This window comes from Carassius gibelio, chromosome A16 (genome assembly GCF_023724105.1).
Source record: "Carassius gibelio isolate Cgi1373 ecotype wild population from Czech Republic chromosome A16, carGib1.2-hapl.c, whole genome shotgun sequence".
Classification (NCBI taxonomy): domain Eukaryota; kingdom Metazoa; phylum Chordata; class Actinopteri; order Cypriniformes; family Cyprinidae; genus Carassius; species Carassius gibelio.
The window spans coordinates 15,687,049-15,711,529 of record NC_068386.1 but is presented as its reverse complement, the minus strand read 5'-3'; the positions used below and the strand labels follow the sequence as shown (position 1 = coordinate 15,711,529).

Here is a 24,481-nt window from a genome sequence, read left to right as displayed (position 1 = left end):
TGCTGTCTGTCCCTTCGAGACCCTGGTCCCACATCGCACTAGATTTTGTTACCGCCCTCCCGCCTTCTAATGGCATGACGGTCCTTTTGACCATAGTGGACCGGTTCTCGAAGGCGGCACATTTCATTCCCTTGCCCAAATTACCGACAGCCAAGGAGACAGCGGTCACTGTCCTAGATCACATCTTTCGGCTTCATGGCCTCCCGGTAGACGTGGTTTCTGACAGAGGATCTCAATTTATATCCAAATTTTGTAAAGAGTTTTGCAAATTGCTAGGAGCGTCAGTTAACTTGTCTTCGGGTTATCATCCCCAAAGTTACGGACAATCTGTGCGAGCCAACCAAGATTTAGAGAGGACGTTGCGATGTTTGGTCTCCAAGAATCCTTCTTGCTGGAGTCAACAATTCTCTATGGTGGAGTACACTAACAATTCGTTACCAGTGTCATCTACGGGCCTTTCTTCATTTCAGTGCAGTTTAGGTTACCAGCCACCAGTTTTTCCCAGTCTGGAATCTGAAGTCGCGATCCCCTCCGCTGACGCGTTTGTCCAGAGGTGCCACCGCACCTAGACCAGAGCTCCGCGAGACTCTGCTCCGGATGAGGGAACACACTAAGGCCAAGGCCGATCGCCACCGGTCAAAGCCTCCCTTTTACGTCGTGGGTCAAAAGGTGTGGCTTTCTACCAGTAACATTCCTCTGCATTCCGTATCTAATAAATTAGCTCCCAAATTTATTGGCCCGTTTACTATCACCAAGATCATTGGTCCAGTGACAGTCCGCCTCAAACTACCTCCAGCGTACAGGAGGATACACCCCGCCTTTCATGTGTCAAAAATAGATAGTCGTAGATGGGGAACAGACTTATTCGGTTAATCGCATTCTGGACTCGAGATGGAGGGGACGAGGATTCCAGTACCTGATGGACTGGGAAGGTTACGGTCCGGAGGAGAGGAGTTGGGTACCTGCTAGGGACATACTGGATCACTCCCTTATTGATGATTACAATCAGCAGGTAGGCCCTTCTGGAAACTCCAAGAAGACTTCATAGAAGGGGGGGGGGGGGTACTGTCACGGTTTGTAAACCGTGATCTCTGGGTTTTGCACTTTGTGGTGAAGTCTGTGTGTTTCGAGTCTGCACTGATTAGTTTGTGGGCGTCTCTGTTAATTGTCATCAGCAGCAGCTGTCACTCATTACACACTCCCTATATTTTGGCTTGTCTCACATCTTGTGTTTGTGAGATCGTTGTTTAATGTCTGACCCTCTGTCTCTTGCTTCTGTGTTGTTTACGTTGGATATCTGTGTCTTCCCCCGGAACCTCATCCACTCTCTGCACTTTCACAAAGCATCACGACTTACCTTCGGCTCTATTCCCCGCAGTTCCTGTGCCATCCTCTCCTGCTGCCTTCTCACCGTCACCATCCAGATTTCTCACCGTCTCACCGCCATCTTGGATTGTCGTCTTCCCAGCATCGTGTAGTACTCTTGTTTGTTTGTTTATTGTTCATTAAACTGTTAAACTCGCACTTGTTTCCAGCTCCTCCTTCACCCAGTCGTCACAGTAAATAAGTTGTAATTAATTAATAGTTTAAGTGGACAGTATAGAGTTCGAAATTTCCTGCTTAACATGAATTACCAATGTAGATGTGGTAAATATTGTGTGAACATTAGTTGGCTATTTGGACCTGCTGTAGTGCAGCTGGTTCTCACCAGTATAGTGGTGATGATGAGGCTCTTGTTAGCCAGAGTCTCAGACACGTTGATATCCAGACTGGTGGAGTTCATCAGCAGAGTGTTGTTAGAGAACCAGATCCCAATCTGACACAGAGATGAAAGACAAACGGAACAATCAGATGAAAAGATGCTGGTGCTGTTCAAAGTTTGCGTGTCTGTGTGTCTCTCACTGTGTGTGTGTGTGTGTGTGTGTGTGTGTGTGTGTGTGTGTGCGCGTGTGCGTGCGTGGGTGCGTGTGTGTTTGAGAACCTACTTAACAAATCTGTACCCAGAAGTGAGCTGGGTGAGCTCTGACAAAACCTTATTTTGTAGATATCTGATTTGTTTTGTTTTTAATTGTAAAAATACTTTGTATATCACCATTTAGATAGCTAAGTAAATGTGTACATGTGTGTGTGTGTCTTTCACCTCTTTGTGGCCACCCCTGTGCTTCTCCAGGATGTGGAGGGAGTAATTGGTCCTCTGGCCTTTACTGTTGAACTCAACTCGACCTGTCAAACCATCATACTCCACCTGATCAAAACATGGGAACAGAGAGAGAAAGAGAATAGAAACAGTTATGTTACCTTAAATAACTCAATGGATGCCCTCTAACACAAACAACAATGCCGGAAGACTTTCAAGTGATTGAATAAATAAATGTACACACACACACACACACACATAGACTTACCATACGCAGGTAGTTCATGAGGCTGGTTCCGTGTTGCCAGATCTGAGGGGAGGTGCAACTGAGAGGTTTGACACCAATCTCCTGACTCCGGTTGAGTTCCTGCACTGCACTCACCACCACATGAACAGCATCAAACAGCAGCGCCGACGACAGCTGAACACACACATACACAGTTTAGTTTGAGCAGTCTGTGTGTGATACATCGATAGGCTTCTGTATTGTGTTTGTGTGTTTCTCACCGCTGGTCCAGGGTAAGGGTTAATGTCACAGCCCTCTCTCCAGGACAGGTTAAGGCTCCTGATAAACTCCAGGTAAAATGGGTGGGTGGTGTTAAACATTGAGAAGCCCACGATGTTTGACTGCTCATCCACTATATCATCCAACCACAGCAACGGGAAGTCCTGCACACACACAGGAATGACATTACACAGCAGAAAAAAAGAGAACATCAGTCTGTGTGTAAGAATTAGAAATATGAAATAATAATGACTAGTCCTGTAAAATGGTACTGGTTAAGTGGTGTTTGAGTAATTGAGTATGGTTTGTGTGTAGACTGAATGAATGTTGAACATTGCACATGAGCATTGTGCATAAGATGCTCGATGAGTTAGTTTAACTCATCGAGCATCTTATGCACAATGCTCATGTGCAATGTTCAACATTCATTCAGTCTACACACAAACCATACTCAATTACTCAAACACCACTTAACCAGTACCATGACTAGTTATTAAAAGTGTGTCTGAATGCATGCAAGGTTTGAGTAACATGTAATTTGTTAGGGGGGACTAGTGATAGAATGGTTTAGTAATGCATGCAATGTTGGAGTAACATGTAACTTATTAAGGTAGACTAGTAATTAGGTGGTTCAATAGGGTATGTGTAAAGTAGTTTGATTAATGTTTAGGTTTCAGTAATGTCCATTAATGGTTTAAGTATGTTACTGTAGGTTAGACGAGTGACTATAGTAGTGCTGAGTAGTAACTAGGCATTTGAGTGGTTTGCATAGAGTAAAAAGTTAAAATAGACTATAAAGTTCATTAGAGGATAAGGTTTAAATTAACTGGTTATATAATGGCATATAATAAATCAATGCATAGGGTTTTCATGACTAATGTTGTAACGTGAGGTTAGGGACAAGAGGTATCAGTAGTGTATGTAATGCTTCAGTAATGAGTACAGACTAGTTATATGTGAATAATCGGTTATATTTACTATAGGTTTATGCTAGAATAAACTAAATGTTTCAGTAATACATGCAAGGTTTGAGTAACATAATATGTAAGGTAAGATTTTAGTAGAATGGTAAGATAAAATGGTTAAATTAATACATATAGAATTATTCATTGTGTGCATAATGTGGTAACCATTTAGGATGGACTCATGATATGAGTGGTATGTATGGTTTCAGTAATGAGTACTGGTGCGTGTAAATTATGAATAATCAGTTTAATTTACTAAATGTTTCTCTGGTGTTCATCATGACACATCAAGACAACAGTCGGTCATCGTTAAGCGTCTGTCAGCCTAGTTTTTGCAGTGTTTTCTGCCCAGTTGGCAGTTGACAAATTTCTAAGAAAATCATGTAGAGTATTATGAGCACAGACTCTGATTTTTACACTCAGCCTGATTCCATTCAGTCAGAGGAGATCAAACATAATTAGTAATTTTGAGCCGACTTTAGAACACATTGTTTTCATCTTTCATGCATCTCCTAGCAACAAAGCACAAGTGTCTGCACAAGTTTGCTCTGTTCAGAAGGTCTGGTGGTGGTTTTATTTATTTTATTTATTTTTTGACAATTGTGTGATGCCTAGTGTTTTAAACACAATATGTTAGACTAGTATAACTAGATGTTTTAATAATGTGTTTTGTGTTTGTAGGTTAAACAGTACGGTAATATGTCTTTAATGTAGTTCAAACTATGAAGGGAGTTGGCTTGAGAAGTGTGAGTGGGTTTGCGTAATAAAGATTAATTTTTAATACAGAAGATGGGGCTCCGGGCATGAATATATCTGCAGGAAAATAGGCCAAGAGCTCCTCCTCTATCTTACCATAGTTGTGAGGATGTACTTGTAAAACGCTGATGTCATTCCCAACTCTGACGCCTAAAAAGAAAGGCAAGAGGAACAAGACAAAAAACATTTCATTGTGTGCGCGAATGGGAGAGCTGCACAGAAAAGCAGAATATTTCAGTGCTCGTTGCAGAATACTTTTCTTTCAGAAACATTATGATATTTATAGTATCTATACATTAAAATGCAGGTACATTGAACGAAGCTGAATTACAAGGTGAGAGACTGAAGTGGGCAAGAAAAGGAGAATGAATGAATGTGAAATGAGCCAAAGCAAAAGCATTTAGATAATGTGACTATATGCTTACCTTTTTCAGTATAAGGTAAGATATAGATGCATTAGCATCAATAATTATCGTAGCTATTTTGTCATCACGAATCTCCTTTAGTAAAGGCGTGGGGTCAAGGTTGTCATCCAGCATCCTGATTGACAGCGTCTCCCGAGAGATCAGAAACCGTCTTATCAGCTCCTCTAGTCTCAGCAGACCTGCAGGGAAGAAAGCAAGTTGTTGGGCGAAAGGATATGAACACTCAAACCAGACTGGAACAGAAAGGGGTCAAACCGGGCTTCATGTCGTGTATCTGAGATGGTTTGTGTCTTGAGGTTGTTTGTAAACAGCATGCATCTGTCCATTTGCATTGCTGCTGTGAAGAAAGTTAATCGGTGGCAACACAAAGCCCAGTGAAAATGTAAATAACTAGCTGCACTCTCAAGTGAGCCCTCATGCACAGAAAGAGCAAGTAAAGCCAGTGCCAAACTTTAATTAGCTTGAGGGAGGAGAGAAATCAATGCTCTCCACACTCTTATTCTCTCTCTCTCGCTCGCTTGCTCTCAATACCTCCCCTTTTTCTGCCTTTCTTTCACTGATTTCTCTCGTTCATTCTGATTCTCAGCCTCTCTGTTTGCTTCACTCCACTAAATATGTCTCTTTCTCGATATTTCACTTTCTTATTCCCACAGCTGTGTTATAAAGTGAACTCAAACCTTCTGTTTTCCACCAGAGACCAGCGCTGTCACACACTGAAACAAACATTATCAGACCCAGCCATGTGCTTAATGACTCGTGTGTCACGGTGGCTAGAGCTCTGTTCCAAAACCTAGGGAGTAGCCAACATTGTAGGAAATGTAGGTTTCAAAAGGTAAGCATTTAAGTTATGAGATGCCTTAATTCCAGCAGCAAGAAGGTAATCCCAGAATGCACTGCACCAAGTTCAAAAAAATAACTAAAAATAGAATGTTTTATTATTTTATTAGTGTTTATTAGTGAATAAATAAATCCAAGATGGAGGATGACACAAAATTGTTGATTATACATAACATTTTCTTTCACTCATTACTGAAAGTCTAAATAAAAATACTTTTTTAATGCAGTGTGTGTACTATATAATTTCATGTTTACTGAGTATTCCTAGATTTTACCCACAAATATTCACCAAAGACAGCAACATGCTAATGTCAAACTCTATTGAAAACTATTTGTGTGCTGTGCAGAGTTGCTGCTTTCTTACATTTTATCATTAATTTGGTTGCATCCTACTTAAAGGGATAGTTCACCTAAAAATAAAAATTCTGTCACTAATTACTCTTCGGAACAAAAATTAAGTTATTTCTGCTCCTGCGTCAGCAGCATCACATGCATGCGTCGTGGTACTCCTGCAAGCATACGACAAAGACTGACATGGAAGAAAAACATTTTGTTTAATAAAGTCATTATTTTTGTTTTCATTTGTGCACAAAAAGTATTCTTGAAGCTTCATAAAAATACAGTTGAATCACTGATGTACCATGGTCTATTTTAATGATTTCCTTACTACCTTTCAGGGCTTGGGAGTGTTTTAGTTGCATTGCTGTCTATGGAGGGTCAGAAAGCACTCAGATTTCATAAGAAATATCTTAATATGTGTTCCGAAGATGAAAGGAGGCCTTACGGGTTTGGAATGACATGAGGGTTAGTAATTGATGACAGAATTTTCATTTTCGGGTGAACTATCTCTTTAAGGACCACGTCCACATAGAAAGTGATTTTTGCATTTGACCGCAATGCTTTTCTGTTGTTTTCCTATATGTAAGCGTACTAGATAGACACATTTGACCATTGTGCTCATGGCTTACATCATTTCCATAATCTCATCACCTTTTCTGAGCAACACATCTTTTTAAAAATGCTAAACTGCATCTCCATACCTCGCTATTCCACTGCCCTGCATCTCGTGTTTTTAAATGCAAAGATACAGATGAATCACTTAGTATTCTACTTATGGATAGACGCCAAGGCAGCAGGCTTAGTTTTGTAACATATGTCTGTAGGAGATAAAAATCATGGTTCAATTTTGTGTAAAACACAAAACGCAGTTGTTTAGAAGCTCCTTTCATGCTTTTCAATCTGACAGACATGAGGTCACTAGAGAAAACAACAGCTGAAGCTGTGTGGCATCAGATGACAGTTTCATAAATTAAAGGCAATGAGGTTCACTACAAAATCCCAGCACACAACACACATGAAAACATTTGTGTCAAAACAGGCTTGCGAAATTGCTTTCTATCTGTCTAACGAGAAGCTGCAGCGCGGCAGCGAGCCTCTCTCCGTCTCTTGCCACCATTTCAAATGAGCTTGATGAGTGGCAAGTTGCACCTACTCTGCTGCCATAGCAACCATAGTGCAGCCAACTGGGTCAGAGCTGAGCGTTACGTAGCGATGCCCTCTCTAACACACAAGAACAAACACACACACGGCCACACATGTCTCACACATTAACACACACAGCAGGGGGGGAGATTTACTCCCAGATTACGTGAAAGTTATGTTGTCCATGCAGTGACATGCTGTGTAATTTCTCAGCAGTATGTTTTATTGGCACAGCTACCTATTACAACAAAGTAATTGTTAGCGCTAGCAGTAAGAAAGCACAGCAGTGTCATTATCAGAGTCTGTTCTCCAGAACTTCTGTAATTTCATCTCTCTCATCAGCTTTGAATACAAATTGTAATTTGGGTGTTTGCTGAGAGAAGATGAGTGATCGGGCAGATGGAGTTGAAGAAATCAATTTCAATGCTTTTTGGAAAAGTGGAGTCATTGTAAATGGGTTGTTTTCTTTAGAAAAGGCACAAAAAAGTACCTTTCTCTGAACACTTCAACACTAACTCGTAATTATAAGTATCCTATGCTAAAAAATTGTGTGTGTTGCTCTCCATGTGGAATGATTTTACATATTCAAGCTTGAAGGAAGACCAGACCAGCTGATGAGCAGAGCAGAGGTCTCGGACTCACATTCGGCCTTAGCGCAGACCAGACTAGCCGATGGGTAGCTGAAGGAGCGTAGGATGGCTCCGATGGCAAGGCTCACATCCTCGTTGCTAGGATACAGAGTCACAGATGCAAAGCGCAGGTAAGGAAGCCGTGGAGTGTCTTCCGGACCGATTTTGACATGCGGAATCTGAGAAAGAGCGGTTTGAAGAACAAAAGGAAAGAGAATATGGTTAGCGAATGAACAAATGACAAGTAAATGTGGAATATTTGGATGAAGCTCACCTCCTTTTCCCCACAGATGTGACTGACTATGGAGCCAGCGGCAGGGCTGGAGGCGGGGCCAATCACAGAGACCACGCCCTTTGTCAGAATCTGGCACACTACGACAAAAAAACTCTGTTTGCCTTTCTGAGTCACTGTATGCTGTACTGCTTTACTTCAAAGTTTTTTGATGTTTTTGTGTGTGAGTGTGTTTTTTTTAAAATGTATGACTCACTAGTATCTGTGGTCTCATACTGAGAGTTTTTCTGGAGGTCAAATATGTCGACCTCCACGCGAGCACGAGCTGGGCCCTCCATCACACTGTTGATGTTCTCGCGCGCTAATGCTAAAGCTAACCGCTCCCCACGCCCACAGACAGAGCTGTCATCCAAAATTGCCGCTAACGGAGGAGAGAATGAGAATGAGAGAGAGACAGACAGATAAAGTAAAGAGAAATCATTACAAGAATGGGTACAAGAAATATAAATGCAATATATAACAACCTTTAATAATCATTCTTTTAAAGCAACCATCTACCATGTCCAATAATAATAAAGTCAGTAAAATCAGTTATTTTAAATTGTAATAATATTTCACTATATTACTGTTTTACAAAAGAGTAAAGCTGCTTTGAAACAATGTGTATTGTGAAAAGCGCTATACAAATGCATTTGAATTTAATTGAATTTTGCTGTAAATGTACTCAAATAAATGCTATATATTTGTTTCATCCTTGAAAACCATAAAACAATTTCAAAATTACAATGCAAAAAAACATTTACAAACCAAAATTGTAAACTTTCCTATTCAACAGGTGTCATGTTAATAATATTTATATTTTAGTGTTTATGCAGTTTATAATAGTACATTTTAGTTTAGTTTAGTGCAATAAAATGTTGTTACTTGCTTTCTAGAATTAAACCTGGGTCATAAAACAAAACCATTTGAGTCGCACTGGTTTGACCTTCACACACAGGTATTGGGCTTGTCAACTACATGACATGAGTCCATATGCATGTGACTTACCCATCCGTACAGATGACAGAACAGGGGTCTGGCTCAGGGAAGAAGGCGGCATAGTGACCACAGTGACTAATAGGAAGCGGAAGTAAATCGACAGCAGGAGCGCTGGCAGTTCCGGCATCTTCTACCGCTCCTCATGGAGATGCCTTCTGCTGCCTATAGCACCCCCTAGATAAACACAGAAATGAGATGAACTTTGTTATACATGAGGACAGGGAAATCACATGGATAAACAAACACAAAGAGTGCAGTATTTGATTCATACACTCTCTCCCACACATACACAACTGAAACCAATCTCAGTGAACTCTGACCTTTACAGACCTAACAAAATATATCTGACCACTGGGAAAAAGTGATGGGTGTACTTCTCCCTTTTTCATTGTTCATCTCTCACCCCCTCTTTCTTTCTTTTTCTCAGTCACTTTGGATGTGTCAGCAGGGCACGAAAAGTCAGAAAGAGAGGAAATGAAAAGACTCAGCGTGTGAGTACACAGAATTGAAGAAGCCATTATTGTTCCACTATAATTATTGCAGGCAAATACTAATGACCAGTGTCACAAATATAAATCTAAAGTTCACACCCGCTGTTTTGCATTTGTGCACGCCTGAATAAAGCTATACTTGGCAGTCAGCAAGTAAACTGTAAAATCTAAATTATTTAGGGGAGATGGTGGGAGAACAAAAGAAAGAGACGACCATATATGCGGAGAGGGGGACTGAAATAAAAGCTGAGAACAAAGAACGAGAGAAAGAAAAGAGAGAATGAAAGACAGAGAGAAAAGGAGACATTGAGAGAATATGCTTGAAGAGGGAGCCCTCGGGGAAAGGGAGGAGTAGATATCAGCCACTTCATTTGTTTCTTCTTCATCTTTGTAAGTAAGAAGTGAATCTGACAGTTATAATAATAGCAGAAGTGATTCATTCTCCTTAATTGATTTGGATTGTGAAATGAGAGTGCTGGATGCGAGCATTGGCAGTGCCGGTTGATACAGACACGTTAAGATGTCACCAGGCTTCTGTGAGATGAAGTGGAAGCATTGAGGATGCCTCTTCCTTCTTATCTTTGCCTTTTCCATTTGTGGAAAGATTCCAGAGTAGAGGCAGGAAAAGACTCCCATCATGTGTCCCTCCTGGCACTCCATGGGCTGAGAGCACAAGAGATTAATAAAACCATCAAAAGCCCTCTTCATCAGGGGTCTGAAATCGTCAGCGTACACAAACACACTTGCGTGCTGAGGGGCAATTCACTAAGAGTGAATTGCACTCAATGGCGGAGCTTTTTTGCATATTTGCACACGCTATATGCATGATTCACTCAAATAAGTATACTAATTAAGTAAAGTCACAAATGCTCCTACAGCAAACTACTACAATCTATCACGCTTTACTGGAGCTCTAAAGCAGTCCTATCATTTAGGTACATGTTCACTTTTATATGTATCTTTATGGTACTAAGTGGCACCAGGCACATTTCTAGGCATAGGCAAGCTAGGTCTACTAGGTATAGGTCTAAACTAGGACGCCACCAGCAGGAGGGAACCCAATGAGCGCACAAACTTGTACTACATTTTATCAGGGTTGTGATAAAGAAGGCCAACCTGAAATATGATTGCCGCCCCCACTGGGTCCCCTATCACTGGTCCAGAGTACTGTCAATCTGACGATGCCTGTGTGTCATTTGATCAGAGTGATGTCAGCTGCTGCCTGATCGTTGGATGCAAAGTTTGCATTTGGAGAACTCAACAACACTGTTAGATCAATGGGTTCTGTCAGTGCCTTGCCAAAATAACACTTTTTATTTTTTTACCATGTTATAAAGCTAGGTAAAAGGGCAATTTAAAATACTGGTACAGTAAAAAGTGCATGAAAAAATTGCAAGTATTTGCCCAGATGATCATTTTTCATCCTCACTTTCACTCTGTCAAAAACAAATACTACTGTGATAGGTGAAGTTCACTGCATCGTATCCACAGCCTCTCCCACAGCATCTCTGACATGTTTTGAGGTAGTCAAAGAGAGCCACCAGCCCAGCACTATAACAGAGCCATATTTGTTTAAGCTCAAAAAACTAACGCAGCCACAATGTTTGCAACAATCTGTTTCAGCATGGTAATTCATCACCCTTGCTAAAATCTATTATCTTTGTATTTCTAAACCTATTATTATAACTTGTTGTGAGACTGCAATAATTCATTGATATTTAGAAAAAACTGGCAACATATTGAGAATAATTAAGAAATACGTTTTTTTTTTCTGATGTTAGATAAACAAATGAAAAACAGTGTTATTCAATCGCTCAGGCACATTGTTAAAAATAAAAGTCAGCCAATAGTTGGATCTTTTAGATGGGTATGCATATTTTTTGAGGTGCTGTTTGTCTACATCCAGCGACAAAACAAAGTGGATGGTCTTAAAATATTTCCCTCACATCTGTATAGTTCTTGTGATTGATGGACAGACATTAACAGCACATTCCTTAAATCTCACGTTAAAGGTTAAATCTATTTATCTTTAAAGTGACTTGAATTAAATCACTTTTTATGACATAAAATTTTATGACGCCTTTATGACCTTTTTGGATGTTATAAAGTTTTGGTTCCCTGTACTTTCAATAAAGGGACAGAAACCTCTCAAATTGCATTACAAAGTCTCTTTGACATTATTTTTATTTTGGGGTGAACTATTCCTTAAAGTCATGTAGATGACAATCATGACATGATTCACGGCTGGGAATATTTCACATCCTGGCATTTAAGAAGAATGGAAAACCAAAATAAACTGGAGAGGTTAGCTTTGAGGTATCATTCTGAGGCTGAATATTTTTATTGCAAAGTAACCTTTTATACGTGTAAATATCAAAGACATTTGCATTTACACCTATTTAATGTAAATATGTTGCAATGCAATTTAAACACATTTACAGATTGGTTAAACTACACTGGCAGATGGTTAGGAAAGAAGATGTTGGGGTTTGTGCTGAAATACCACATTCAGACTTACTGAGTCCTCTCTCAATGGGCAAATCAGTCAGAAAAAGCTTGTCTCTCCCTAATTCTCTCCATCTCTTCTTCTGTCGGCTGATTCAGTGTATTTCTGCTCTCCTCTGACAATCTTTCGGCAGCACGGCGCTTTGAGCTTCTTACTTTGTCCTTTTTACCCACCCTGTAACGTACAGTCACATGCACTCTCTCACTTGTACAAAGAGAAAATCCACCAGCTTGACAGTCGATCCTTCCTTTTCCTAGACTCCTTCTGATCCTACATGTCTCTTTGCATTTCCACCAACCTCTCTCAAAGTTTCACACACATCTCCATGCTTTTGAAAAGGGGGGCTGTTTCCACTAGCTGTCCTTTTTGACATCATGAGTCACTGATGCTGTTCACATGTAACACACAAACACCAGTCCATGAGTGTTTTGACAGATCTGCTCTCCGACATTGACGGGGCCTGCCCTGAGGTGCAGCACAAACATCTGTGTCAAATCCAGATTCGTCACAGACACACGCGCACACGGATGAACGGATGGACGAGTGATCGGCGCAGACCTTGGACTTTGTTCACAGGATGCTGACTTACCTCACAGGAGAAAGCAATCCGTTATCTGCCCACTCACAGATAAACAGCATGCAATTAAGAATTTAACAGTCGTGATCGCGCCAGTAACAGACCAGTTTTGCGGCAGGATTAGCTTTCGGATGAAGGTGTGGTCGGTCACTGCAGAATATTTGATGGCGTTTTAACACTTTTGGGCTGGTACATCATAAATACGTGATAAGATATGAAGATGAAAGGCTTATACCAATGTGAAATCTCGTTCTTTGTGTCAGATGAATGATTTAACTGACCCTGCTGTGCCAACAGATTTAAATGAGAGCATTTCAGCTGTATGCTCTTTCAGCATTCCCTTTGGCAGAGTAAACAAACATGATGATTTCTCATGCATGACGTCTGCAGACGCTCTCAGGAGTAACAGCACTTTAAGACTCCTGGGCTTATACGGGTATGCAAGGTGCAGACCGCTGTAAACTCGGGTAAAGCATAGCATAATGATAAAGTACATGGATGCAAACACAAATGCACTTCCAAGACTGCAGATTACAAAACACTGTTAGCAAATCTGGTGATGAATATGCACGCTTAATTACAAAACAAACACACACTGTAGAATCTAAAGAGCACACATCCATTCAAACCAAGTGGACACTTGCCCTGGTAGAGAGAGAGAGACAGAGAGAGAACACAAGTATGTAGAAAATTAAGAATTTTTGTAGTTGGTAAAGAAAGTTTGTCTAAAAGAAAGTGGCATAAATCATCTATCCACATGTCTAAATGTGTTCACATTTCATTAGCTTCAAACTAATAGTACTGTCATCAGCTACCCACACTCTTGTCATTAGAAACCTTTAACTTTGAAACCTTTTCTCATGGAATATAATGATGTGGTTGTGCACCATTCAAACATAAATAGAGAATGTTTTTTTAAAACTCAAATGTGAATTTAAAGAAGAACATTTAAGATAAATTGAAATTCAAAACATTCATACAAGTGCTGCACAGTTAATATTGTTAAAGTGGGGTGCTTTTTGGAAATTTCACTTCTACTTGCACTCAAGTCAAACTCTGAATAATGGTTTTGTGCTAAAGTTTAAAGAAGTTAAAAAAAAGTCTTGAAATCTGAATTTATAGGCCTAATGAAAAGATAGAAACACACACACAAACACACAAACTGACAGAAAGGTTTGGCGCTAATGTTTTGCTTAGAAATGAATGAAAGGGTGAAAGAACACTTCTTTGCCCAGAATGTCATAATTTTTTTTATTTATCTGTAAATTGCAATTCCTTCAATTCCAACTCAACTTCCTTTGGAATGTGGACAATTTCAGTTCCATATTATTCAAGAATTCTTCAATTCTTTATTGTCAAGTGCAGTTATTGTTTTTTATGTAAAAAAAAAAACTGTTAGTGCTGGATTTTAACTTAACTACTTTCTTTGGTTATGTCTTATCTTGCCTAGGGCACTAACTAGGCCAAAACTGCCACTGGTGCCACCTCAAATACATATCAAAAATAGTTGCATGACGTGCCTGTCTGTCAGTAGGCTATGTTAGATCAGTTACAGTCAGTGGGTTTCAATGGATTACACTCGTCTTTTACAAACACCAGTAACATTCATTTATCTGAACTTTTTATTATACATTAGGCTTTAAAGAAAAGGCCACTTATTGCTTGTTGAAGATGAAGTTAAGTCGGAGCCCAACCAATGGTTTCTATGATACGTTGTGACATTCGTTCTGTCTCTCCTGCTCTCTCTGTCACACACACGCTCACACACATATTGACACCAACATTAAATGAGTCAGATGAGATTTGCTCTATCTGTCCCTTTCTCTCATAGCCAGATTATGCTGCCGTGGCAACAGAGTGAGATGGAAAGAAGAGAGAGAGAGAGAGAGAGAGAGAGAGAGAGAATGCATCTGATATTTCAGGAAGTTAATGTTGGTTTTTCTTCTTCTCCTTGTCTCTTACCTTTGAAGTTCATCAGTATGGAAATGGAACACTGTGAATTTTGATCCTTTTACTTGGCATAAAACCAAATATGATAACAGGTTCCTTACCATTGAGATTATTATTTGTGCTCCTGACGCTTATTCCATGTTACTCTACCGAAAGTCCCTTGAGAGACTACAAATTCAATAAGGCAGTGATTATGTACAAGTGTAAAATAAGACAGATGCTATTTATGTCGTGTGCAAAAGAAGATCCCATTTACAATCATTCACTTAACATTTGTGCCACTTTCGTATGTGGTATATCATTACTATATTTTACTATTATTCACTAATCACAAGTAATCCAGTTAACCAGCCACAAAATTCGACAAAATAGCACTGCGGCTTGTCTATTTCAATTAAATCATTCTTTCAGACCAAACACGGCTCCTTTCTGCATAAATTAGGCTTATTATACGTTGCGCCCACAAATTGCCTGCTGCAATTATCGTCATGCTATTAACGCCCGAGTGATGTTTGTGTGCATTTTCTATTGATCATAGCAGCAGTTAGTCATGAAATGATGATCAAATGATGGAGATGAGCATTATAGCCTGGCATGTATCCAAATATAGCCTGCAGATTTGCACCTTGCAAAGTGTGTTCAGCGCCGATTTTGCGGTCATTTAAGAGGTTACCTGATTTGCATAGTTTTTTTTCGTGATTCAGGCACTAAAACGATGCAGATGGTCACAATTCATTCTTGGTGAATAACCCCGAGAAAAAGTAAAAAATATACTTTCATTTTATCATCTAGGCCCTCAGAAGTTCAGCTTTATCGAGTGGAGTAAATGATTTGAGTACCAACAGCTACAATGTGCATCAGCTAATATCTCTAAATAACTTTTAACCTTAGAGAACATGAATCTCTCTCTGCTGTACTCGTAGACTGAGATGCGCTAAACCCTACGGGCTTCTCGTCTGAATTAGTTAACACCAAGCTCATCACTTTTAAAGCAACTTCACTGCTAAAACAGTTGTTTCAGATGGGATCGGGCCTGCGGGGTTCTTGCTAATTTCTTAGTATACACTGAGTATTCCTGGAGGTTCAGGGGGCAAACGCGTGGGACACCTGTTAACAATAACAACAGAATCTCATTAAATAAGTATGTTGAAATCCAGTTCTCAAGCTCACTAAGGTCTAATTAAGCTTAACTGAACCAGCAGAATCCCAGGTAGAATTCAAGATGACTTATTAAAGCCTGGATATGGTTCCGCAGATCCAGCTCTCAAGATTTTTACAGCTAAAATGTTTATCAGGCCACCAGCGATGTGTCATTATGGTAATGGACCATATGCTAGGAGGAAAAACCAAATAAGCGAAAAGACTTGGTATTTATGGAAGCACAAACATTTAATGTGAGATTAGCATGGCCTCGTTTCATAGCTCAGTGAGTCGGGACTAAGGGTTTGAAATGCATGCATAATGCATGCGTGTATGTGCTGCCTTCCCTAAAAAGTTTCCACCATTCATAACAGATCAGAGGATGACCGCAAACACTATTAACATACACATTTCACAATTGTATCTGTCTTAGTGTTCAAGTACCACAACGAGATAAGAGCACATCCTTCGTTTTATCTAAAAAAAATCCAGGGAAATCTGATAAAAAAAACTCTTAATATGAAGCTCTGCAGACAGGACCAGATTCAAGACCCCTTTAATCAAACACGCATTGGCATACAGGTGATTTATTGTGCGCCCCTCTCCTCCCATTCATTGCGTTTAATCACATGGCCTTACAGCCGAGTATACAATCAATACTCATCACCTGACAGCATATACACACACAATGCAGAGGATTACGTACAGCGAGCGGAAAATGAGAGCTCGCAAAGCTTCACGAGAGAGAGAAAAGAGTAAGCAGGAGGACAAAATGGGTGCTGTGTCGCTGGTTAACCAAGTAATTAAGTGACAGGTGGGACTAAGAGAGTGTAAATCACATCCAGGAGGAAGAATTGGAAGGAAAGCGGATAGAGATGAACGTTTGAAAGAAAGAGTGGCGAGCGAGTTAGTGTGGAGAGATAGAGAGAGCAAGAGGGTGGAAGAGTGGGTGGAGATGGAGGACTCTATATATAACTACAGGGTTATAAAATAAAAGTGAGAGATCATACTGTTGTGTTTGATTACTTAACTCGGACAGCCATGGTAACCAACTAAACTGCAGATGAAAAGCACTTTAAATGAGCGCACACATACATGAAACGGTTACCGATGTGCTAACCAACACACAAGAGGGCTCTTCCGAAGCCTGTGCCAACATAACTCTATAAAAGGAGTAAGAGCAGCATCGTGCAAACATCTCTTTGTGTGCCACGCGTCCAAACCAGCAACAAAAATAACACAGACCTCATAGTGCAGAAAAATCTATCAGCCTTTACCCGTCTCAGAAAGGCGAGAACGAACCTTCTTTCCCCAGTAGACTGATTCAACTCTCGCTCTCTCCCTCACCAAAGAATATTTATGCAGAAGTATATGCAGCCGATTCAACTTACAGGAAGTGTATGTGTGTGTGTGGAGCACTCGAGATGTGATTGTGTGTTTACTCATCCTGTGTAAATCAGCTGGAAGCGAATAAAGGCAAGGTAGTGATGCTCTGTGGGAACAGCAGGGAAGGGTCACTGGAAGGATCTGATGCTTCTTTGTTTGTTAGTCTCTGGTGAGAGACGATAAACAATAATCAACCAGTGTCTAAGCGAACTCCACGCTTCGGGGCCCAGCTGAGGAACACTATCCTGAGACGCCTGCAGACCCAGGTAGCCAATACTGAGAAGAAAGACGAGAATAAAATACATCCAAATGCAGGCAGTGAATGCTTCCAGGAAACATTGTGAGACTGAACGCAGCAATGAAATCTGAAGAACATTGAGTTGGCTCTGTTTCTGTGTTATACCTCAATCCTATGGGAACTCAAACCCACAGACTCACGAATGGCAAAATATAATATAAAAAAAATAATAATTCTGTTTATACAACAGCGCTGTCGATTTTAAAGGGATAGCTCACGCTAAAATGAAAGTTTGATCATTTTTGACTCACCTTGAGTTAAAAAAAATGTATGATTTTATTTGTTTTGTGGAATAAAAAGGAAGATATTTTGAGAATTTTTTCATGAAATCAAAGTCAAGGTTTCTTGGTTTCCAGTGTTCTCCAACAGATAGTGTTCTACAGAAGAATGAACAACATGAGGCTGAGTAAACGATGACAAAAATGAACTATCCCTTTAAGACCGGTGAAGCAGTGTTCAACCTTGCTGAAAAACTTCATACCCAAAACTTGTTTTTCCTATCATTGAACAACATATAGGGTGCTCACAAAAAAAGCTCACTAGATAGCAAGGGTTTCAAGTATGATGATATCATATACTCCTATAAATATGCAAATGGAAGCATATAAATATTATGCTTTTTTGATTTTCCATTAGTGTGCAAAAACTGCACGATTGTGTATGTAAATGATCTGCGAAGTCACAAAGCACAAATCCATGCCAAAGTGAGCTCATCTCACCAGCAGAAAACACTTTCTCTCCAAAAGAAACTTGTTTGTAGTTCTGCCATTATTTCTGTGACTTAGCAAAGTCACCATGTTACACATTTGCACAATTCCCGCCTGCTGGCTGCTTTGGCCCGCCCTCAAAGAACAGTTGTGTGAGTGATTTCTCTATGTCGAGGACAGATAGCATAACCCGATGAGATATTACATTTCTGACACACACTCTAAACGATCACCCCAGTCACAACAGACTGGTCCAGCTGACCAATTAGAGCAGACTTCAAAATAGCAGGCTTTAAAGAAACATGACCTAAAACAGAGCGTTTCAGGTAGAGGGTAAAGAGAGAAGCTGTGGCAATGTACAGTATGAGAAAAACGATATCATAATGAGGGCAGCATGGTAAAATTTGAGACCATTAGCATATACAAAAGTTTACTTTAAACATAGGTTTTTCCAGCCTATTTGAACATGTGACAGTTTGCGCAAGTATTCTAATTAAATCATACACAGTGTGCACACAAAGTGAACACAATTCAGTACAAGAAAAATAAATACTAGTTTCTAGTATTACTAGCTTCATAATATCATGTATGTTAACTATTTTTCATAATATAAATGGGATTTTATACATGAAAATAAACAGCAGCCTTTATGCTTTATGAGTGAGTTGCTTTAGTAATCCTACTAAGTTGCACAATTAATTTTTTTTGTGTATAGAATTTAGTGAACCCAGAATACTGAGGATATACTAGTGCAAACCCATACGTTGATCTGAATGACCTCCTGTAACATGAAGAAACTTTTTAACCTCTAAAGAGTCCTATAATCCACCCAAGACCCCTACAGCAAAAATTGTACTTAATGAGAGGGTTCTCCGCAGAATGTGAAGCACTTCAAACCACCATTAAAGAAGAGTGCATGACAAGTACCAATGAATATGTTTAAGACAGTCAACATACTTATGGAGGACCAATCGACTGCATTCATGTACTCCAACACCATCACTTACTGCTGAACTCTGCATTCAGAGGCCAGTCACGTGGATGACGGCAATCAGCAGATGTCATCAAAGCAGAAATATGTATCTAGCTGCTCTGTTTTAGTGTGCAGTTTGACCTTAAACTTAAAGCTTGAGCCACTATCTAAAACAGCGGCAATAGCAACCAAGGCTCATTGGAAAAACATGCTTGTGGTGATATTTTTTTATTATATTACGCTGCTTCTTGCACTGTACCACAATACACTAAACTCTATTCGAAATCTAACTGATGGTGTTAAATAAAAGCAAAAGGGAGATGAAGAAACCAAGCCATTGGTTGAGAAATGCCAACAAACAGTATATTGGTAACGGAGTTCTTAGTAATTATCTAACATGAAATGATTAATAGCTAAATTCTCTCTACAAGCTCAATGGCTTCATGTTCTTGGTCTACATCACTTTTATTCAAAGAAAAAACACACATTTCAATTACGCCATTTATCTCTGGCCAAATGAGTTCTCTGATGATACAATGTCACACGACCAAGCGTAATGAAGCCTGCTGGTGAATCGCCCATTTCAATCTCTGGGAAAGAGAGAGGGGAAGCTATGGTGAGCAAGTTTAGACTCATTAGTAGGGAATGTGTTGATGTCCTGGAGAAATGGAGGTTGAAGGGATGGAGATGCAAGGGCAACAGAAAAAGAGGAGAGATTTTAGGTATGCATTTAGTACTGTAGATGCATTCAGTCGCAAAGTGACATTTTAGAAATGGCCTTTTTTGTATTCATGTTGGTTTCACATAGTTTTGAAAAGCTTATACCATTTCCACAAACAGTTTCAATGTCATGTGTAACCAATAATAATATTTTCTTTATACTTTGAGAGCATTCACATCTTAATCATTATTTTCTAACTAATAAATAAAAAAATGTCAAGGATTTTTTATTATTATATCATGAATGACTTTTTCTCCCTAAGTAATAATAATAATAAATATACCAAACTATTTAATTTAAGGTTTCTTTTCAATAATTTAATTCAATTTTTTCCTTCAGTACAATATCAGGACAGCTGTATCCCCCTGACAAATACAAATATTAAAAAATGTTTATCACAGGAAGTGTATTCAAGTCTTATGCACTGTTTGAATTGCATTTTTATGTATTTTTGAACAAACTGATAGATAGGACAAAAAAAAAAAAAAAAAAAAAAACATGACACTGGTCCAAAAAAAAGCAATTGTCCCATTCAGTTTGTTTTCTATGATGAATTGACTGCATGCTTTCACATCAGCGCTATTGTTCATGAGCTTATTGGACTGTTTCAGAGCTGGTGGCTATTCAGTGGGCATGAATATCCAGTCACTAGACTGGATACAAATGTGTTGTTTTTCCTCTCAGATCTGCTGCTAAAATGAATTGTTTTCTCGCCATGTGGACCAAGTTAGCAATCCATCCTATTATACGGTCATTTAAATTTGACATAAGAACAAAGTACGCTGAATCATAAAAGAGATGGATGGAGACAGCAATGAGTAAACTGAGATAATGAGAGCCAAAGAGACGTCTAGAGCGAAAGGCCCTCCTTTTGTCTTTTAGGCAAATGGCTGCAGGAATACTAATGGTTGATCAAATCCAAATATGCCAGATAAAAAAGATCTGTCCTAGGTTTTCGCTAATGGATGAAAGAGAAAGAAAGCAGGAAATGTCCTGACTCATGCCATATGTGGTAAAGGACTCGCTGTACTGATGTCCCACAAAATGTTTCCCATACAATAAAGCCTCTCTCAACACAACACTGCTAAAAGCTGTCTAAATCAATCCTACTTACTGATACTGAGGTGTTATAACTGGAGCATGTTTGTGTTTAAGTGTGTATTTTCACAGAAACGCATGAGAACTTGGTGGATTTACCAGGTTTTTGTCTGCAGGAATAAAATTTCCTGCCTGGGAATTCCAAATGTTGCAGCAGGATCTGTTACACTTACATTTTCTCCCAAAAACCTTTTTATCCATCAACAGAAACATCCGTAACACTGAGGAACCTCCACATGCTCTTTTGCAAATGTCAGACATGCAGCAACATTTTATTTTTGGCCAGCGTTGGCTTCCTCCATGAAGTCTTTCAATCAAATCCACTCTCTTTAGTGTTGAACATATCATAGACGTGTCAACAGAGAAGTCCATGGTTCTTTTTTATCACCATCGAGCATCTGGCACTGTACTCTTGCAGTCATCTTCACTGGGCGCCCACTCCAAGAGAGAACAGCAACAGTGCTCAACTTCCTCTATTTATAGACAACTTGTCTTACTGTGGAGTAGCAAAATGTTTGTGTTTTTAATGTTTAGGATAGGGAAGCTCTGATATATCTCGTATCATTAACTGGACGTCTCACTCCAGTTAAGGATTCACAACTTTTGCAATTGGGAATGAATACACAGTGAGTTCTATAAAGACTTCAAAAATATAATTGTTTGCTTGTTATATGCTTAAAGGTGCAAATCTAAAATGTGCTCCCTCAAGAAAACAAAAGGGTTTTCTTGAAGCGTTATCTGACTGGTGTACACTCGCTCACTCAATGATGCAAAGTGGGAAAAATCAGACAATGGAACACACTTTTATCATGCTTTACCAGTGGAGAAAATGAGAGACCCAGTATTTGTATGGCTGAAGATAGAGAAAAAAACTGCAGCCAAAACTTCAAAGACAACCCCCCCCCCCACGAAACACAAAAAAAAACAAAGAAAGAAAATGATGCTACTGTAACTCTAGCTAAAGGAGTTCTGAATGCACTTTTAGACAAACTGTATTTGTCTATAATTGTGACTTACCTGTAAATCAGATCCAATTTTATGCTTAGTTTATGCAGAAATTCAGGTATATCCAACGGGTGTTTTTTTACTGCAACTGTATATATCCTGTCATATCTTCATGATTCATTGCCGCAAACCCTGAAACAACAACATTACTGCCTCCCAGTGTGAGTTTCTCGTTTCCAGAATGCTTCATTAATCATGAAAAATAAAAAAATCTGTATTACTACGCCCTCAGAAGTTGTCTAAAGCACGAATGTGTGATCCATTTTTATCACTTGCTATGAAATCTGTGTAATTTCCGGCACAAACTAGGTAAAATATGACAGAGATAGAATAAACGAATGTAGGGAAAGCAGAAAAATGGATTTCAGGAGGTCCTAGAAGTGACTACGTGCAACAAGGTACACTTCAGCTTCTTCATGTAGAAAGAAAGAAATGGATAGAGAGCGATGGACAAAGAAATAGAGAGATATCAAAGTCGAGGGGGTCAAAATCATAAGAGCAGAAATAAAACTCCAGTGGGTGCGATTCAGCCCGAGGTGGGGGAACCAGAGAGCAGGAGAGCTGGAGAGAAGCACATGAAAGTATAGACACACTTCTCGGTTTATAAAATGCATGCTGACAGAGGAAGAGTGTGTGAGAGAGCCACATGAAAGGCTGGAGTCACCTCTCTGTTTGAAAAAGGTATACTGACACTCCATCAAACCCTCGGAAAGAAGTGACAGTGGATTGTAGAGCAACAGAACAAAGAGCAGCATGTGTGGATGTGTCTTTATGCGTGTGTGTTTGTACGAAGAACTTACAAGCGAGTTTCTGCCCTGTAGTGTTACATCTAACCAACGCTATTATTCCGTTCCTGAAGTGATTATACACCACTTCCCATTTTCTTATTGAGAAGAATAATTCTCCAAGAGTATCTGTGGTTCCGGTTCAAATGGTGGAAAACTAGCGTAAATGAAAAAAATATATAATCATACAGGTATCTGGCAGCTACCAATTTAACACTTATACACAGTGTGTGTGTGTGTGTGTGTGTGTGTGTGTGTGTGTGTGCCAGAGGATTTGCTTAAGTAGTGTAACTTAATGTTCTAGTAGTGTAGGTTTTTGAATATGTATAATCTGCAAGTCCTTAGAGATAGCTCATAGTTGTCAATGATTTTTCATAAACTGCTCAAATATTTACACTGTAATCCTCTACTTTGGCTGAAGCTAGCAGAAGAAGTGTGAAAAATAGCCTGGAAAGGATTTAAGTTAACATTGCGTGAGTCGGAGGTTAGCGGTTTCTCAAGCTGTGAAAGACGTAATCACATAAAAGTTACTCACAACTTTAAAGTCTAGAGAGGCATCGCACTGTAGTTGCTTTGTTATGATCACGAGGGTTTCATTTATCTAATACTTCATTTTAAAATGGGCCGGCAGATCAGTGGAAAGTACAGATGCTCTGTGAAATATAGAAATCAAGGTCATGTTTTTAAATACATGATTAAATGAACCAAATGAGATCTGTTTGGGTGGGCAAGAGACATCAGGGACTATGCAATAAGTGCGTAAGAATGATTGAGAGAAATAGGACATTTGTGTGTAGGGCCTGTAGATGAAATGAACAATTTAAATTAACAATTAACATTTTTTTTCTTTTTTTTCAGAAAAATACTCTGAAATTTTTTTTAGATGTGTATCAGGTTGATGAATACTCATTCTCACATGCTGATTTGCTGAAACATTTATTGTTAATTTTATTGTGCAATACATTTTTTTTCAAGATCTCTGTTGCATAAAACGTTCAAAAGAACAACATTTATTTTAAATAGAAATGTTCTGTAATGTTATAAATGTATTTACTGTCACTTCGATTCAATTTCATGCATTTCCTTCCTGAATAAAAGTGTTAATTTAATTTACTTTTTTTTTTTTATCTTACTGACCCCAAACTTCTGAACAGTATAAAAGCACTGTATAAAAGCAACGCTTTAAGCCTGATAAATATGGCATTTAAAAGTAAGGAAAAATATACCTAGCAGAAAAGCTACAGCATAAGTCTTAATTTAAATCCTTATTTAAGATATTTACTCACATGAAAAGGCCTTATAATACTGTTAACTGATCAAACTTCTGTCTCACAATAAACATATTTAACCCCAAAATGATTCAGTACCTGGTCAAATTAAAAATACAAATCATCAGTTTATGAATTCAAGGTTTGATACTGGTTTTATAATAAATATAAAATCTTGAATTTGAGTCCATATGGGATCCAAATTTGTAAACGCAACATAACTACCACATACACAGCCCTTTTTATTAATTTTTAGCTCAGTTAAAATGAAGTGCTAATCTAAATTAGTTCATTATTAGGAGACAGAGTGACCTGGAAGTGTCAGCAGAATTCTTTCATTCATGTAATCTATGATTGGGAAAGTGTTGTAAAATTTTGTTAATGTGAAGAAAAAATATGAGCAAGAGCATGTGTGGCTTTATGTGGCTCTGTTAGATCTGTCTGTGAATGTCAGTGGACATAGCCTCTGGTATGACTGTCTTCAGTGAGCTAATTATACGGCAACCTAAATATTTAATGCCCATCAGTCTTTAATTAGCTACAATAATATGTGCAATCAGCGCAAACTAA

At 39.0% G+C, this 24,481-nt stretch overlaps 1 protein-coding gene across 2 annotated transcripts in view; it reads right to left on the bottom strand.

Annotated features, from left to right (window-relative positions):
- Nucleotides 1-24,481, bottom strand: part of LOC128030021 (glutamate receptor ionotropic, kainate 5-like) — a 56,534-nt gene that overhangs the window by 12,478 nt on the left and 19,575 nt on the right. For both annotated transcript variants that reach the window (XM_052617483.1, XM_052617482.1), the window contains exons 4-13: nt 9,016-9,180; nt 8,225-8,389; nt 8,011-8,108; nt 7,750-7,915; nt 4,789-4,967; nt 4,460-4,513; nt 2,645-2,806; nt 2,406-2,558; nt 2,141-2,245; nt 1,709-1,816 (exon numbers count right to left, since the gene is read on the bottom strand). In XM_052617483.1, coding sequence (XP_052473443.1) covers nt 1,709-1,816; nt 2,141-2,245; nt 2,406-2,558; nt 2,645-2,806; nt 4,460-4,513; nt 4,789-4,967; nt 7,750-7,915; nt 8,011-8,108; nt 8,225-8,389; nt 9,016-9,133 — 1,308 coding nt within the window. In that variant the 5' untranslated portion in view covers nt 9,134-9,180. The remainder of the gene's footprint in view (nt 1-1,708; nt 1,817-2,140; nt 2,246-2,405; nt 2,559-2,644; nt 2,807-4,459; nt 4,514-4,788; nt 4,968-7,749; nt 7,916-8,010; nt 8,109-8,224; nt 8,390-9,015; nt 9,181-24,481) is intronic.